Source organism: Coregonus lavaretus (assembly GCF_964263955.1).
Source record: "Coregonus lavaretus genome assembly, chromosome: 20".
NCBI classification, from domain to species: Eukaryota; Metazoa; Chordata; class Actinopteri; order Salmoniformes; family Salmonidae; genus Coregonus; species Coregonus lavaretus.
In genome coordinates, this window is record NC_140007.1 from 40,433,574 (window position 1) to 40,452,735 (window position 19,162).

General features: G+C 43.7%; 1 protein-coding gene across 1 annotated transcript; it reads right to left on the minus strand.

The window, feature by feature from the left end:
- Positions 1–2,824: 2,824 nt before the first annotated feature.
- On the minus strand, positions 2,825–16,462 carry LOC311147733 (rho-related GTP-binding protein Rho6; the record flags this gene model as incomplete). Its single annotated transcript, XM_084184503.1, has 5 exons — positions 2,825–3,778; positions 5,452–5,586; positions 7,501–7,610; positions 15,747–15,834; positions 16,343–16,462. The coding sequence occupies 5 exons, from the start codon at positions 16,460–16,462 to the stop codon at positions 3,533–3,535; spliced, it is 699 nt and encodes a 232-aa protein (XP_084040629.1). The 3' UTR covers positions 2,825–3,532.
- Positions 16,463–19,162: the final 2,700 nt, after the last annotated feature.

A 19,162-nucleotide genomic window follows, 5' to 3' on the forward strand; every position in this document is an offset into this window, starting at 1 on the left:
AGGTCCGGGGTCACAAAACCAGGGTGAGCCAGAAGCGCGAGCAAACAGGTTCCGGGTGTGAGCTTTGCAGACGATCTGACACCGGAGAGCTGAAAGACAGGGCCTTAAATACTGGGAGAGGTAGTGGGTAATGCAGCGCAGCTGGCAGAGTAATTAGAGCAGAGCAGAGCAGGGACAGGTGGAGCTAGTTAGGCTGAGTAGAGAGAGTGGTGAGCAGAGTGGAAGAAAATTAAGGTGGTAACCCGGTGGAGTGAGAGGCTCATGACAAGTTATTTTTTTCATTTCACTTCACCAATTTGGACTATTTTGTGTATATCCATTACATGAAATCCAAATAAAAATCCATTTAAATTACAGGTTGTAATGCAACAAAATAGGAAAAACGCCAAGGGGGATGAATACTTTTGCAAGGCACTGTATTTGTTGTCAGTTCAATCATAAAAGCAACTAAAATGTATGACATTTCCCTCATTGTAGTTAGTAAATAAGTACTGCAGCAGCTCCTGGTGCCAGTCACAAGCTTTATTAACAGAGCAAAAGAAAAGTCCAATGTCCAAAATAGATTTCAAACAATTATACGTCAACCAAAAAATAAAATAAAAATATAGCTATAATAGCTATCAAATAAATATTCACATCAACAACAACATATTTGTCTTCCATCGTTTGAATCAAACATTTCCCTGCAACATTCTTTAAAGATGTCTTTAAAACTATTATAAAACAAGATGTGTACAACTGTTACAGCACATGCTAGGAGTTATACTGCACCAATGCACCACACACTCACTGTGCTACACAATCTTTTTTACATTTTTTTAGTCATTTAGCAGACGCTCTCATCCAGAGCGACTTACAGTTAGTGAGTGCATACATTTTCATGCTGGTGTGGTACAATGGCTGGTTGGCTGCATGTTAACTGATATGATCCATGAAATGATTCTATAGCTAAGATCTGAGCCCCCTATATGAGCTTGGAACTTGGAACTCAATAAAGAAATATTCTGAATCCAAATTCCGATCAACCCTTGAGGTAGAAGCAGAATCTGGAGTTACAATGACTGTGGATATGTCTCCTTGTACTTTACGCACTCCTTTACTCCCCATCTGTGCTACGAAACAACCGATGAGCCAGTCTGAGTCTGGATTGGTTTCCTGTGTTTTACTGTTGCTAGGCAATGCTGAAGAATTCCAGTGTGTGACCAAGGAACTAGAGCCTTTGTGCAAATCAAATCACTACTCTTGTCATCGTGACTGACTGACTGACTACCATGGGGGCCATCCACAGCTTACTACATAGGTTAACAAACACTGTCTCAGTCACACAACTAAAACAAAAACAAGGATTCAATTCAAGCTTTAATACCAAAATAAAACACAATAAATCCCAAAACGAATAATGGAAAAATATATTCTTTCTTTGGACAGGGCCAGCCTGTGAGTTTTGTTTTTAGATGACTTGTTCTTCTAATTCCCCAAATACTTCCATGTACCCTAGCCCTTTTCACACATTGATTGTTAAAAGTTAGGAGGCTTCCACATAACGTAACCCAATGGAAAAAGCTTCAATACTGCCAACAGTGGCTGGAGCCTAGTGTTTAAAACCAGATCATCTCTTCTCAGTCTCATTTATTTTACTCACTCGTCTCCCAACGATACTGCACAACTGATAGCATAGACTCAATGACATCTTCAAATAGCATTATTCCCCTTAAGACTCAAATTCCAAAACTCTTTTAGTGGCACAGCGAGAGATGTCATTGGTTACCCTACATACTGACGGGCAGAAGAATGGAAAGAGGAAGCAGATCGGACAGCATCTGGAGTTTACAGCAGAAAGGATGGTTCAGTTTGTTTTACCATACTGTATGTATGTCCATGGAGTAGCAGCATGATATATTTAAGCAATAAGGCCCGAGGAGGTGTGGTATATGGCCAATATACCACGGCTAAGGGCTGTTCTTCGTGCCTGGATACAGCCCTTAGCCGTGGTATATTGGCAATATATCACAAACCCCAGAGGAGTCTTATTGCCACTATAAACTGGTTACCAACGTAATTACAGTAGTAAAAATAAATGTTTCGTCATACCTGTGGTATATGGTCTGATATACCACAGCTGTCAGCCAATCAGCATCCAGGGCTCGAACCACCCAGTTTATAATAGAAACGGTGTACTGTTTGATCATTGTTGATTATCAAAATACCAATACTGTGATGCTACATCACTTTCTCCTGTAGTAGGACATCACATTTCCCCAGTGGATTCAGCCTGACAAGTTTTAAGCAGCATCTTCTAGTTTCAAACAGACAGTCCTTTAAATAATCACCTCAGGGAATTGCAACACTGACCTGGCAGCCATTACCAGATCTCTTGACAGAGCTGCAGTAAACCATTTTGTGCCTATTGCCCCAGTTAGAACAATACCCCACTCCCTGGAAGTGGTTTCTTCTTTATCAAAGCACTCCTCATCAGACAATTCTCAAATGATGGGAGAGAACTGGATTTCTATCTCTGGAAGCTCCAGTACATTCACATTGTTTTCTATCTCAATCAGCCCTTAAACGTCTAGACCTCCTCTCTTCACGGCCGAGACAATGAGACGTGTAATGGTCCTCTGTTTTTGCTGTGGTCCCATCAAACACTCCTCTCTCCACACCTCTCTCAATCAGTCAGCCCCCCGTTGGGCCTTGATCAAGAAGAGCACAAACACTGTTTGACCACCGATTTGGTCATGTTGCTACACCTTATAGTTGATTCTGTAGTGCAGAAGGGATACGATTTTCAGTAATGTCTGATATATTATCATGCTCAATTTTTTTTGGCAAAATAGGCATTTAATTGTATTGAGAGGCATTTTTACATCACAAGGTTAAAACTTTGTCACACGTTGCACATTTCTCCAATTTGGACAAATCACCATGTGCCTAAATAATAGTGATGTCACACATTTTACATTTTAGTCATTTAGCAGACGCTCTTATCCAGAGCGACTTACAGTTAGTGAATACATATATATATTTTTTTTATACTTGCCCCCCGTGGGAATCGAACCCACAACCCTGGCGTTGCAAACGCCATGCTCTATCAACTGAGCTACATCCCTGCCGGCCATTCCCTCCCCTACCCTGGACGACGCTGGGCCAATTGTGCGCCGCCCATGAGTCTCCCGGTCGCGGCCGGCTGCGACAGAGCTGCGACACACCATCATGGTTGCATACCGTTACTGTAACAGGTGAGAACAATGGTTCGCTGATGATCAAAAAGCCAAGATACAGTACTGAAAAAGATGAGATATGCACTGAAGAGTAGTTCAGGACAAGGTGTCCACCTGTTCTGAATTGATTTCACTTTGAGGAGGGGGTGGGGAAGGATTCAACATGGAAGAAGAGCCTTCTCTTGACAAAGCTATCGTGATGAAACCAACCCCCCCCCCTTCCCCGAACCAGATAGTCAGGGGGTTCTGGGGAATCGGAGCAGCGTGTTGGTGGGGATCGACACCCCCTGTCCCCCCCTGTCCCGGGTCTCCACTCACATGACGGAGCAGCTCTTGGTCTTCTCCTTCTTGAAGGTGGAGGAGAGCAGCTCGGAGCGGCTGGGGAGATGGAGGAGCCTCTTGGAGAGGCATCGGGTGGGGCTGGGCTTGGGGAGGGGCTGGAGCTTGTTGATGCAAGCCAAAGCGGCCGTACGGAACACACTGTGGATACTCTTCTCTGAGGTGAACGCTGAACACTCCAGGTAGGCCTCAGTACCAAGCTGCTTGGCCATGGAGGAACCCTGGGGTAGGAGGGGGCAGAGGAGAGCGGCTGAGAGCTTATTCTGTTCTATACAATAGATTACATCTCTATCTGAACAGAGTGTGTGTGTGTGTGTGTGTGTGTGTGTGTGTGTGTGTGTGTGTGTGTGTGTGTGTGTGTGTGTGTGTGTGTGTGTGTGTGTGTGTGTGTGTGTGTGTGTGTCAGGGTTTCCATTAGGAAAATGTGGCACCGGACATTTGACCGGCAACATTTTAGTTTACCGGACATTTGAGAAACTGACAGGAAATTGGGTGCGTAACCTGATTAGGGTGTCCACCCACGGTGCTCAGAATGACAGAAATCACATTTAGACTATGGTAATTCATAGTAACAGAACCTGCAAGTCGAGGATGCAACGATGTGCAGTCCTTCTTACCGAATTCTGATGTGCACTTTGAACATGTTAGAATAACTGTCCACATTTACTTTTCCTCAGCCAACAAGACGAGTAACGAACAGCAAAATCACTAGGCTATGTCAATTTACAAGCATTTCGCTACACCCGCAATAACATCTGTTAAATATGTGTATGTAACCAATACATTTGATTTGATCTACTATAGTAGAAACGTTTAGGCTACCTATTCTATTGGTCAGCTTGTCAAGAAAGAAATAGCCTATTCCAAACAGACTCTGGGACAGTTGTGGGACGATAGATTCTAAATTCATCCAACCAGTAGGCCTAGGATACATTTAAAAAGAAAGGTTAAAAAGTATTGAGTCTGATGCAACAGATCAGAACGTTTCGCTTAAAAGGTTGATAAACTATTTCTTCACATTATAAACGCACCGATGCACACAAGGCAGTAGGCTACGTGCGAATGTGTGTTCCATAATGCAATTAGCAAGAAAAAAACGTTGTCAAAAGGGCACTGCACATGCAAGTGGTTTCATGTGACAGAGATGAAAATATTCATTAGAAATTTAGAAAGAGATCTAATAGGCTACTTTGAAGCAAGGTAAGACATACCTCATAATATGTATTAAAACGTTCAGTATATGTTTCCAAAATGCATACTGCATCCAGCTCATTGCAAAGTGGTGTGTGACGTGCTGATGAAGCCTGCCTTCCATTGCCTTTTGATGCCGCATTCAAAACAACTGGGAACTCGGAAATCTCAGACTTCCGACATCGGTGCGTTCAAGACAACTTTTTAAAAAACTAGCTCCGACTGGGAAAAATCCAAGTCGGAATTCCAACTCGGGGCTTTCCGACCTAAAGATCACCGATGCCAAGATTTGACCTGGTATTTTTCAGAGTTCCCAGTTATTTTGAAAGCAGCACAAGATGCAGCAACAGCTCTAGCGCTGTATAACAGATTTTCCACTGAAAGGCTCTGTATCTGTTTGCTGTACGCATGTGATAAATAAGATAGCCTACATAATATAGGCTATTGTACACATCTGCCAATTTAATTCCACTAAATTATGCAAATTAACCTATAGACCGATAAGCATGACCAGTCAAATGTATTTCCATCAGTGAAGAGGCTAAAAAGCTGATGTTTCGCAATGGATTTTTTCTCTTCTTCTCCCGGACAATTGGCCGACGGCAAATTTTTGCCAATTTATCGGCAAAAAAAAAAATTATATGCGGACAAAAGCCGTCTCTTACTGGCTAACGAAAACCCTGGCATGTCATCTCAGTCTCACCTGTTCATGGGTGATGGGGACCTGTTTCTGATTGGACAGCTCCATCAGGGTGCAGACATCTGTGCGCAGGTCGGTCTTACAGCCAATGAGAAGGATGCGTGTGCTTGGGCAGAAATCTACAATCTCTGTCTTCCACTGGAGAGACAACATAGCAGATATTTACCCACATGATAATGATGATGTGGGTAAATATCTCATAATAATGATAATGAACAATTCACGATTTGGGGTAGTTTACCAAATTACAAACGTAGTTTGCCTTATAAATACTTAGATAAATAGTCTAAGAACCTGGTAAATCACATAGCTACAGTGGCTTGCGAAAGTATTCACCCCCCTTGGCATTTTTCCAATTTTTTTGCCTTACAACCTGGAATTAAAATAGATTTTTTGGGGGGGTTTGTATCATTTGATTTACACAACATGCCTACCACTTTGAAGATGCAACATATTTTCTATTGTGAAACAAACAAGAAATAAGACAAAAAAACTGAAAACTTGAGCGTGCATAACTATCCCCCCCCCCCCCCCCCCCCACACCACAAGTCAATACTTTGTAGAGCCACCTTTTCCAGCAATTACAGCTGCAAGTCTCTTGGGGTATGTCTCTATAAGTTTGGCACATCTAGCCACTGGGATTTTTGCCCATTCTTCAAGGCAAAACTGCTCCAGCTCCTTCAAGCTGGATGGGTTCTGCTGGTGTATAGCAATCTTTAAGTCATACCATAGATTCTCAATTGGATTGAGTTCTGGGCTTTGACTAGGCCATTCCAAGACATTTACATTTTTCCCCTTAAGCCACTCGAGTGTTGCTTTAGCAGTATGCTTAGGGTCATTGTCCTGCTGGAAGGTGAACCTCCGTCCCAGTCTCAAATCTCTGGAAGACACCAAACGTGTTTGCTTATTTTTTTCTTTAAGCAATGGCTTTTTTCTGGCCACTCTTCCGTAAAGCCCAGCTCTGTGGAGTGTACGGCTTAAAGTGGTCCTATGGACAGATCCTCCAATCTCCGCTGTGGAGTTTTGCAGCTCCTTCAGGGTTATCTTTGGTCTCTTTGTTGCCTCTCTGATTAATGCCCTCCTTGGCTGGTCCGTGAGTTTTGGTGGGCGGCCCTCTCTTGGCAGGTTTGTTGTGGTGCCATATTCTTTCCATTTTGTAATAATGGATTTAATGGTGCTCCGTGGGATGTTCAAAGTTTCAAATAAAAAAAATTAACCCAACCCTGATCTGTACTTCTCCACAACTTTGTCCCTGACCTGTTCAGAGAGCTCCTTGGTCTTCAGTGGTCCTCTGTAGCTCAGCTGGTAGAGCACGGCACTTGAAACGCCAAGGTAGTGGGTTCGATCCCCGGGACCACCCATACACAAAAATGTATGCACGCATGACTGTAAGTCGCTTTGGATAAAAGTGTCTGCTAAATGGCATATTATTATTATTATTCAGGGTGCCGCTTGCTTGGTGGTGCCCCTTGCTTAGTGGTGTTGCAGACTCTGGGGCCTTTCAGAACAGGTGTATATATACTGAGATCATGTGACACTTAGATTGTACCCAGGTGGACTTTATTTAACTAATTATGTGACTTCTGAAGGTAATTGGTTGCAACAGATCTTATTTAGGGGCTTAATAGCAAAGGGGGTGAATACATACGCACGCACAACTTTTCCGTTATTTATTCTTTAGAATTTTTTGAAACAAGTTATTTCACTTCACCAATTTGGACTATTTTGTGTACGTCCATTACATGAAATCCAAATAAAAATCCATTCAAATTACAGGTTGTAATGCAACAAAATAGGAAGTACGCTAAGAGGGATGAATACTTTTGCAAGGCACTCTATAAACTAGAAAGCAACAATATGTTGCCTAGTCTCTGTTTTGAATAGCCCGTTTTGAAAAGCCCAATAAAAGCAAGATGATTTGAGCCTGATGGCTGGAGACATATGATGGCTGGATAGATAGAATCTCTGAGGACTTGCAGACCGTTATGAATACTGTTTAGAGAGAGAGAAATAGAGAGACAGACAGATAAAGTGAGAGATGGGGGCCATTACCTTCTTGAGCCCACAGTCGAAGGTGTCCGGGCGGCTGATGTCGAAACAGAGGAGCACTGCGTCAGAGTCACTGTAACAGAGAGGCCTAACGTTCTCATAGTAGGGAGAACCTAGAGGAGAGGAGAGACACTTGTTAACAGATGTCCAGAACAACATTCAGATGCAATAAAGGGAAGAACGTATAGTAAAACACAATAGTTTGGTCTAACACCCTCACCAAATACTGTCCAGGGTAAATTATAGTACACATCAGACATAAAGGAGACATCATATCCAAGAAGAAACAACATGTATTTGAGCGCAGTAGAGACAGAGAGAGTGAGAGAGACAGAGAGAGAGAGACATAGACATAGAGGGAGAGACAGAAAGAGAGGACAGAGACCAGGGATAATTTCTGAGGGGTATCACTTCTCATGCTGAGCTGAGCTGTGCTTTGCTGTCCCTTTCCCCTCTCCTCTCCTCTCCTCTCCTCTCCTCTCCTCTCCTCTCCTCTCCTCTCCTCTCCTCTCCTCTCCTCTCCTCTCCTCTCCTCTCTTCTCTTCTCTTCTCTTCTCTTCTCTTCTCTTCTCTTCTCTTCTCTTCTCTTCTCTTCTCTTCGCTTCTCTTCTCTTCTCTTCTCTTCTCTTCTCTTCTCTTCTCTTCTCTTCTCTTCTCTTCTCTTCTCTTCTCTTCTCTTCTCTTCTCTTCTCTTCTCTTCTCTTCTCTTCTCTTCTCTTCTCTTCTCTTCTCTTCTCTCCTCTTCTATCCTATCCTCCTCTCCCGTATTTGTGTTTCAGAGTGGGAGAAGATGACAATCAAGACACTAAATCCACATTTATCTTTTTATCAGTGGATTAAACAAGTGGAACAGAACGGTGAGGCTGGTTGGGGCAGCAGAGCAGGCAGACGCTCCCACTCATGTGCTCGGAATACTCAAGCAACACCCCCCTCTCTCTCCCCCTCGCCCCTCTCACCCCCTCTACACACCCCCTCGTCTTCCCTCCACTCAGCACAGTGTAATACCTCCGATCCCTCTACCGTTACCACAGCAACAGCCTTGGAATCCTCCATCTGCATCAAGCGTTCCTCCCACCCCTCCCTAAAGGCTGGCTGCAACTGCCAATCAATCATTTTACACACTGCTGCCCTACTGCCCACCTACCTACCTAGCTACCGCTCTACACAATTCTCTATTAAAACAATGTTGGGGGGGGCGCACACACATGCATGAAAACGCACGCAAACACGTATGCAGGCACACTCAGTCACACACGCACACAGCCTCATGCACACAGTCTCAAACACACAGTCACAGACACACAGTCACAAACACACAGTCACAGACACAAAGTCACAAACACACAGTCACAGACACACAGTCACAAACACACACCTTGGTTACCTGAGTCTCCTCTCACTCTCATTTATTGATTATATTTGGCCTTAGTGGAAGGTGATTCTCATATCTTCATCTAATTATAAATAAGAGGCTTAGAGGGATAATCATGTTACTGCTGATTAAAAATAACTTCCAATGGGTCTCTAATGGGTACAATCTATCTATCTTTCCCGTTATGGTTATGTACACCATATACACTGAGTATACCAAACATTAAGAACACCTTCCTAATATTGAGTTGCACCCCCCCTTTTGCCCTCAGAACAGCCTTGATTCGTCGGCGCATGGACTCTACAAGGTGTCGAAAGCGTTCCACAGGGATGCTGGCCCATGTTGACTCCAATGCTTCCCACAGTTGTGTCAAGTTGGCTGGATGTCCTTTGGGTAGTGGACCATTCTTGATAAACACAGGAAACTGTTGAGCGTTAAAAACCCAGCAGCGTTGCTGATCTTGACACAAACTGGTGCACCTGCCACCTACTACCATACCCTGTTCAAAGGCACTTAAATATTTTGTCTTGCCCATTCACCCTCTGAATGGCACATATACACAATCCATGTCTTAATTGTCTCAAGGCTTACAAATCCTTCTTTAACCTGTCTCCTCCCCTTCATCTATACTGATTGAAGTGGATTTAACAAGTGACATCAATAAGGGATCATAGCTTTCACCTGGATTCACCTGGTCAGTGTATGTCATGGAAAGAGCAGGTGTTCTTAATGTTTTGTACACTCAGTGTATACCACACTAGCCGACAACGTCACCATTCATTACATATTACATAACCAAGCTAATTGATTTACAATGTAATGTACAGAACAACACAGGAAAAAGGTACTGTACCACCGCCTCCAAAACAAAACAACATGTGTGTCTGCATATAGATCAGGAAATAAATAGCCAAGGATTCTCCACATTATCAAAGGGTCAGATTGAATGAACCAGCTGCTGTGTGGAATAATGACAAGCTGTGGTAGAATATCTGAGTAGTTCCATGTTCTGAATGTCAACAGAGAAGTTACTGTACAGGAACAATAGGACTATCTTTGTTGCATCAGGATGCACGTCTGTCTGGATCTATGCATTTAGAAAAGACAGCTTTCATCCTAAAGGTGTATTGTCAGCTCACTCCTGGCCAATGAGTGATGGAGAGAGCATGTAGTCTGAGCTACCTGTCCTGAACAATATCAAACAGATTCAAACATCATCTAGTGGACCTGGATCATCTACAGGAAACACAGTCAGTCTATCAACCCTATGTTAGGATGATATGACATTATGGCATTATCACATTATGGCATTATTACATTATGGCATTATCACATTATGGCATTGTGGCATTATACAATTATTACATTATGGCATTACTACATTATGAAATTATTACATTATCAGTCCTATATTTAAGCAATAAGGCACAAGGGGGTGTGGTATATGGCCAATATACCATGTGTAAGGGCTGTTCTTAAGCACGACACAACACGGAATGCCTGGATACAGCCGTTAGCCGTGGTATATTGGCCATATACCACAAATCCCCGAGGTGCCTTATGCATTTACATTTACATTTTAGTCATTTAGCAGACGCTCTTATCCAGAGCGACTTACAGTTAGTGCTATTATAAACTGGTTAGCAATGTAATTAGAAAATTAAAATGTGATTTTTTTATTCACACCCATGGTATACGGTCTGATATACCTCGGCTTTCAGCCAATCAGCATTCAGGGCTCGAACCACCCAGTTTATAATATCATTTAGAACAGACACACTAATAATATCAGACAAATGAACTAATGCAGGGGAGAGGGGCGATTATCATTATCATGATCAGTGTGCCAGTCGGTGTCTGCATGGAGGTGGCTAGCTTAGCATCCCTCTGCCTCCCAGGGAATATTAAGAGGTGTGTGTGTGTGTGTGTGTTGTGTTGTGTTGTGTTGTGTTGTTTGTGTGTGTGTGTGTGTGTGTGTGTGTGTGTGTGTGTGTGTGTGTGTGTGTGTGGTGTGTGGTGTGTGGTGTGTGTGTGTGGTGTGGTGTGGTGTGTTGTGTGTGTGTGTGTGTGTGTTGTGTGGTGTGTGGTGTGTGGTGTGTGTGTGTGTGGTGTGTGGTGTGTGGTGTGTGGTGGTGTGGTGTGTGTGTGTGTGTGTGTGTGTGTGTGTCCCACATGGTCAGGGAGAAGAAGGCCAGCCATGGGCTGAGGAGCCCAGGGTGTGACTGCATTAAACGGCCACTGATCTAAATGTACCAACCGATGGACATGATGCACACAGGGGGCCGGGGAGCCATTTCAATTCAATACTGACTAATTACTCTGGAGAAAGGGAGGAGGAGGAGGAGAGAAATGTCCTAAGGAATGACATGTTGTTATGACCAACTGAAGTTTGAACCTAGGTCTCGTGTGCAGAAAGACTGTATTAGCCGCTGAGCTAAAGCCTAGGTATCCTGTCCCCAGTAACTGGAGGAGGGAGGGAGGACAGGTGGGTGGATGGGTGGGTTTGGAGGAGGAGGGATAGAGAGAGGGATGGAGGGAAGGAGGGAAAAAGAGTGATGGAGAGAGAGGGAGTTAGGAGGGATGGATGGATGGATGGAGGGAGGAAGAAGGAGTGTGTCTGTCAGTGGCAGATCACAGTGAGACCTCCACTACCATTAATCCTTCACCACCCACAGCCTGACGTCACAGAAGTGCCACTTTTCCCTCCTCTCTGACAGCCTCTGCTCTGCTACAGGCTGACACAACACAGTGGAGCTATCCTCTCAGGCTACAGGCTGACACAACACAGTGGAGCTATCCTCTCAGACTACAGGCTGACACAACACAGTGGAGCTATCCTCTCAGACTACAGGCTGACACAACACAGTGGAGCTATCCTCTCAGGCTACAGGCTGACACAACACAGTGGAGCTATCCTCTCAGACTACAGGCTGACACAACACAGTGGAGCTATCCTCTCAGGCTACAGGCTGACACAACACAGTGGAGCTATCCTCTCAGGCTACAGGCTGACACAACACAGTGGAGCTATCCTCTCAGGCTACAGGCTGACACAACACAGTGGAGCTATCCTCTCAGGCTACAGGCTGACACAACACAGTGGAACTATCCTCTCAGGCTACAGGCTGACACAACACAGTGGAGCAATCCTCTCAGACTACAGGCTGACACAACACATTGGAGCTATCCTCTCAGGCTACAGGCTGACACAACACAGTGGAGCTATCCTCTCAGACTACAGGCTGACACAACACAGTGGAGCTATCCTCTCAGGCTACAGGCTGACACAACACAGTGGAGCTATCGTCTCAGGCTACAGGCTGACACAACACAGTGGAGCTATCCTCTCAGGCTACAGGCTGACACAACACAGTGGAACTATCCTCTCAGGCTACAGGCTGACACAACACAGTGGAGCCATCCTCTCAGGCTACAGGCTGACACAACACAGTGGAGCTATCCTCTCAGGCTACAGGCTGACACAACACAGTGGAGCTATCCTCTCAGGCTACAGGCTGACACAACACAGTGGAGCTATCCTCAGGCTACAGGCTGACACAGCACAGTGGAACTATCCTCTCAGGCTACAGGCTGACACAACACAGTGGAGCTATCCTCTCAGGCTACAGGCTGACACAACACAGTGGAGCTATCATCTCAGGCTACAGGCTGACACAACACAGTGGAGCTATCCTCTCAGGCTACAGGCTGACACAACACAGTGGAGCTATCCTCTCAGGCTACAGGCTGACACAACACAATGGAGCTATCCTCTCAGGCTACAGGCTGACACAACACAGTGGAGCTATCCTCTCAGGCTACAGGCTGACACAACACAGTGGAGCTATCCTCAGGCTACAGGCTGACACAACACAGTGGAGCTATCCTCTCAGGCTACAGGCTGACACAACACAGTGGAACTATCCTCTCAGGCTACAGGCTGACACAACACAGTGGAGCTATCCTCTCAGGCTCACAATGCCACACACCCTACAACACTGGGTGTGGAGGTCGTCTTTTTTTGGCAACCGTCAGAAGACTGCTATATCCTATTAACGATGTTCTTGAGATGGTCAACTTTTCTCCAGGCATGTGTGAGAGAGCAGACACACCATCTCCTAGCTATGGGCCACATGTTCTCTCTCTGTCGTACAACCAGATGCCTTTCTATTCCCCTCTGCCTCTTTCCTCACTACAACAGACTTTCTGATTCGTGAAACATGGATGGGGAGTATACAGTAAGAAGAAAAAATACAAAATAAAAAGGGAAAAATTGTCACCATTCCTATCATGGCTGGGGCTGAACTCAATCATTACCCAACGCCTGCAGTGGTGGGTCGAAGTGGAAAGTGGTCTGGAGGGAAGGAGATAAGAAGAGGACAGTGGGATAGGCCTGTTCCAATATCCACACTAGCCTAATACATAGTATGAAGCAATGCATTGTGGACATACATTCTAAAAGGTATACTAGTGTGAATATTGGAACATACAGGTGGTGGAGGGGCAGGGAAGCAGTCTACTTTGGGGTGTATTATATTATATATTATAGTTAAGCAATAAGGCATGAGGAGGTGTGGTATATGGCCAATATACCCCGGCTAAGGGCTGTTCTTACACGACTCAACGTGGAGTACAGCCTAGATACAGCCCTTAGCCGTGGTATATTGGCCATTTACCACAAACCCAGAGGTGCCTTATTGCTATTATAAACTGGTTACCAACGTAATTAGACCAGTAAATAGTAATTTTTTGTCATACCCGTGGTATTCGGTCTGATATTCTGCGGATTTCAGCCAATTCCATTTCAATTCAGTCAATTCAGGAAGTAAACTGAAATTCCAATTGTTTTCAATTAGGAACATTTGAATTTCACTTTATTTCCTGAATTTAAATGGAATTCACCCCAACCTATGTATTCCTCATATCCCCTGCTTCCCTATGAATGTGTACAGCAATGGAATCATTTGACATGTTCTATAATTTCTTAATGATGTTGCAATGTTTTACTAGCATAATGCAGATTGTCTATTCAGCAAAAAATGTCTGTGTACTGTAATATAGATGCATATATCAATTGAATGTGGGCGGCGCACAATTGGCCCAGCGTCGTCCAGGGTAGGGGAGGGAATGGCCGGCAGGGATGTAGCTCAGTTGATAGAGCATGGCGTTTGCAACGCCAGGGTTGTGGGTTCGTTTCCCACAGGGGGCCAGTATAAAATTTTTTTAATAATAATAATAATATGTATTCACTAACTGTAAGTCGCTCTGGATAAGAGCGTCTGCTAAATGACTAAAATGTAAAATGTAATGAATGTATGTATCGTACAGTTTAGCCTAATCATCTTATAATAAATCTTGACAATACAAAGCCTGGTATCAGCAAGTCCATTTAAAATACTCTCAATCACTCTGAAACAATGTGTGTGTGTGTGTGTGTGTGTGTGTGTGTGTGAGTGTGAGTGTGAGTGTGAGTGTGAGTGTGAGTGTGTGTGTGTGTGTGTGAGTGTGTGTGAGTGTGTGTGTGAGTGTGAGCGTGTGCGTGTGCGTGTGCGTGAGCGTGAGTGTGTGTGAGTGTGAGCGTGTGCGTGTGCGTGTGCGTGAGCGTGAGTGAGTGTGAGTGTGAGTGTGTGTGAGTGAGTGTGTGTGTGTGAGTGTGAGTGTGAGTGTGAGTGTGAGTGTGTGTGTGTGTGTGTGTCAGGGAGCGAGGGCAGCAGCATGGCGGGATAGCTTGGCAGGGCAGATCCAGGTTAATCGTTAGTCAGTTGTTTTCAAGTCAGTGGTTTAGAGTGGAGGGCCCTGGGGAGCTTTTACACCGACACCATGACCCTATGCTGCACTAAATTAGCATAACATACTGTAATATACAGTGTACTCACTAAATTAGCCTACCATACTGTAATCTACAGTGTACTAACTAAATTAGCATAGCATACTGTAATCTACAGTGTACTCATTCAGTTAGCATAACATACTGTAATCTACAGTGTACTAACTAAATTAGCATAGCATACTGTAATCTACAGTGTACTCACTCAGTTAGCATAACATACTGTAATCTACAGTGTACTAACTAAATTAGCATAGCATACTGTAATCTACAGTGTACTCACTAAATTAGCATAACATACTGTAATATACAGTGTACTCACTCAGTTAGCATAACATACTGTAATCTACAGTGTACTCATTCAGTTAGCATAACATACTGTAATCTACAGTGTACTCATTCAGTTAGCATAACATACTGTAATATACAGTGTACTCACTCAGTTAGCATAACATACTGTAATCTACAGTGTACTCCCTCAGCTAGCATAAAATACTGTATTCTGTAGTGTACTCACTCAGTTAGCATTTCATACTGTAATCTACAGTGTACTCACTCAGTTAGCATCATATACAGTGTAGTTAGCATGATAACATACTGCAGGCTACACAGTGAGTGTCAGTAGGCTACATAGACAGATAAATATTGTGGAACAAAATGATGGGACTGAATTTGTTTTCAGGCATTGCTATGATACAGTCATAATGCACAGTAGTGTATTCTACAGTCAGTAATGCATCAGTGCATAGCAGGGTCAAAGGTTACCTTCAAGTACCTTGGAAGCGAGCCAAATAATGACATTGTACACAATACCAAATGTTATATATTCTGTTCTCAAAAGCGAAGCTGGAAGGAGGGCCCCTCAACAAGGTTTTACTTTGGGCTACAAAAAGCTAGGCATAATGTAGGCCACTGTGGCGCAGTTCATATAGATCAATGATTCTCAAAATGTTTAATGTACCACCAAGTTCGTTTTGCTCAGCCCGGAGTACCCCTGAACCACTGATAGTGGATATCGGATGATGATATAGGATGGGAGGTTGTAGTTACCTGACGTGTCCCACAGACTGAGCTCCACGCGCTGCTCCTCTAGTTCCAGACACGCTGTGTAGTTCTCAAACACCGTGGGCACATAGGTCTGAGGAGAGGAACGACATAACAGTCTGTCAATATCCTCCCTGTTACCACTGAAGGAATTTATTTTCATAATTACATAAAAATGAAATACAGTCTTCTAATGTGAAAATAGTAAACATTTGAGTGTAAACTAATTAGCAGGCTAGACCAATAAAAAATTAAAATGAATGGAAAAAATGATGCATGATCCTATCTGGCTTATAAAACCAATTTCAATGTGATGTGATGATCAGAAGCCTACAGTAGAAAATATGATATAATCCAATGTGAAAGCTGTGAATTATTGGAAATGCGCATCATGTAGCAGCTAAAGGCAGCCTGGCCGAAGCGGAAGATGCTCCATTAGAAATGAATCCATCGTCAGTTTATTGGTAACTTTCAAAAGCCATTTATTAGGCTGATCAAATCCACAGAAACATGTGCTAAATCATTATGGAAGCTTTGCAGAACATATAGAATTTGTATCTTAAAATGTCAGTATTGCAACAGGAGAACAAATATTCGCATACCTCTGGATAACAATCCTTCGCGAGGACTTGCAACATCGCAGTTTTTCCACACTGAACATCCCCAACAAGAACCAGTTTACATCTCACCACCAACGGCTGCGGATTTCTCCTTTCCTTCATATTTGTAACAATCAAGAACACAATACTTTAAAGTAAAAGGGTAAAAACGCAAAACCTTGGTATCAGTAGAGCCACCGTAGCCTATTCCAAAACCTTGGTACCCAGTAGAGCACCGTAGCCTATTCCGAAGTGTGGTCTAGTCTTAGAAGGATGCTTGCAGTTGATGTGATGAGAGTCAACACTGCGGCTCTTTATACTGCGCTCCAGCAGCCAATGGGCGCGCGGTTTTCCTGACTTTCTTGCGTTCCTTTCACTGCCCTGGAGTTCTATTTTCCCAGACCGCTGAAATTAAATTGGTTATTTTGCCTTATGCCAGGTTGTTATAGAAATGCAACCTACAGTGCATTCGGAAAGTATTCAGACCCCTTAACTTTTTCCACATTTTGTTATGTTACAGCCTTATTCTAAAATTAATTAAATAGTCCCCCCCCCACCCCACCCCTCATCAATCTACACACAATACCACATAATGACAAAGCAAAAACAGGTTTTTAGATTTTTATTTATTATTTATTATTATTATTATTTAATATCACATTTACATCACTATTCAGACCCTTTACTCTGTACTTTGTTGAAGCACCTTTGGCAGCGATTACAGCCTCGAGTCTTCTTGGGTATGACACTACAACCTTGGCACACCTGTATTTGGGGAGTTTCTCCCATTCTTTTCTGCAGATCCTCTCAAGCTCTGTCAGGTTGGATGGGAAGCGTCGCTGCACAGCTATTTTCAGGTCACTCCAGAGATTTTCGATTGGGTTCAAGTACGGGCTCTGGCTGGGCCGATCAAGGACATTCAGAGACTTGTCCCAAAGCCACTCCTACGTTGTCTTGGCTGTGTGCTTAGGGTCGTTGTCCTGTTGGAAGGTGAACCTTCACCCCAGTCTGAGGTCCTGAGTGCTCTGGAGCAGGTTTTCATCAAGGATCTCTCTGTACTTTGCTCCGTTCATCTTTCCCTCGATCCTGACTAGTCTCCCTGCCACTGAAAAACATCCCCACAGCATGATGCTGCCACCACCATGCTTCACCGTAGGGATGGTGCCAGGTTTCCGGGCTCTGGTGTGTGCCTTTCCAAATCATGTCCAATCATGTCCAATCAATTGAATTTACCACAGGTGCACTCCAATCAAGTTGTAGAAACATCTGAAGGATGATCAATGGAAACAGGATGCACCTGAGCTCAATTTCGAGTCTCATAGCAAAGGGTCTGAATACTTTTAATTTATAATACATTTGCAAAACATTTCTAAAAACCTGTTTTCGCTTAGTCATTATGGGGTATTCCGTGTAGATTGATGAGAAGAAGAAAAATGTTAATCCGTTTTAGAATAAGGCTGTAACATAACAAAATGTGGAAAAAGGGGTCTGAATACTTCCCGAATGCACTGTAAAACCTAAATAATCCACATAAAATGATTATTACTTGGTCTATGTATAAGACAGTTTTTCTCTGGGGCTTAAAGTCTAGATGGCAATAACTATTCTGGAGAGATCCAAGTCCAACACAAATCTGAAAGAAAAAACACAACCTTTGGAACCACAAACCTCACTATTTCCAATGGCAGTTATTTTAGCCTACTTGTTCATTTGCATTTCATTACAGTCAAATAATATATGCAGGCTACAGTATTAGTATGATGGTCACTCATTAAATCAAGTTGGTACAGTGAGGGAAAAAAGTATTTGATCCCCTGCTGATTTTGTACGTTTGCCCACTGACAAAGACATGATCAGTCTATAATTTTAATGGTAGGTTTATTTGAACAGTGAGAGACAGAATAACAACAAAAAAATCCAGAAAAACGCATGTCAAAAATGTTATAAATTGATTTGCATTTTAATGAGGGAAATAAGTATTTGACCTCTCTGCAAAACATGACTTAGTACTTGGTGGCAAAACCCTTGTTGGCAATCACAGAGGTCAGACGTTTCTTGTAGTTGGCCACCAGGTTTGCACACATCTCAGGAGGGATTTTGTTCCACTCCTCTTTGCAGATCTTCTCCAAGTCATTAAGGTTTCGAGGCTGACGTTTGGCAACTCGAACCTTCAGCTCCCTCCACAGATTTTCTATGGGATTAAGGTCTGGAGACTGGCTAGGCCACTCCAGGACCTTAATGTGCTTCTTCTTGAGCCACTCATTTGTTGCCTTGGCCGTGTGTTTTGGGTCATTGTCATGCTGGAATACTCATCCATGACCCATTTTCAATGCCCTGGCTGAGGGAAGGAGGTTCTCACCCAAGCTTTGACGGTACATGGCCCGTCCATTGTCCCTTTGATGCGGTGAAGTTGTCCTGTGCCCTTAGCAGAAAAACACCCCCAAAGCATAATGTTTCCACCTCCATGTTTGATGGTGGGGATGGTGTTCTTAGGGTCATAGGCAGCATTCCTCCTCCTCCAAACACGGCGAGTTGAGTTGATGCCAACGAGCTCGATTTTGGTCTCATCTGACCACAACACTTTCACCCAGTTCTCCTCTGAATCATTGGCAAACTTCAGACGGCCCTGTATATGTGCTTTCTTCAGCAGAGGGACCTTGCGGTCGCTGCAGGATTTCAGTCCTTCTCGGCGTAGTGTGTTACCAATTGTTTTCTTGGTGACTATGGTCCCAGCTGCCTTGAGATCATTGACAAGATCCTCCTGTGTAGTTCTGGGCTGATTCCTCACCGTTCTCATGATTATTGCAACTCCACGAGGTGAGA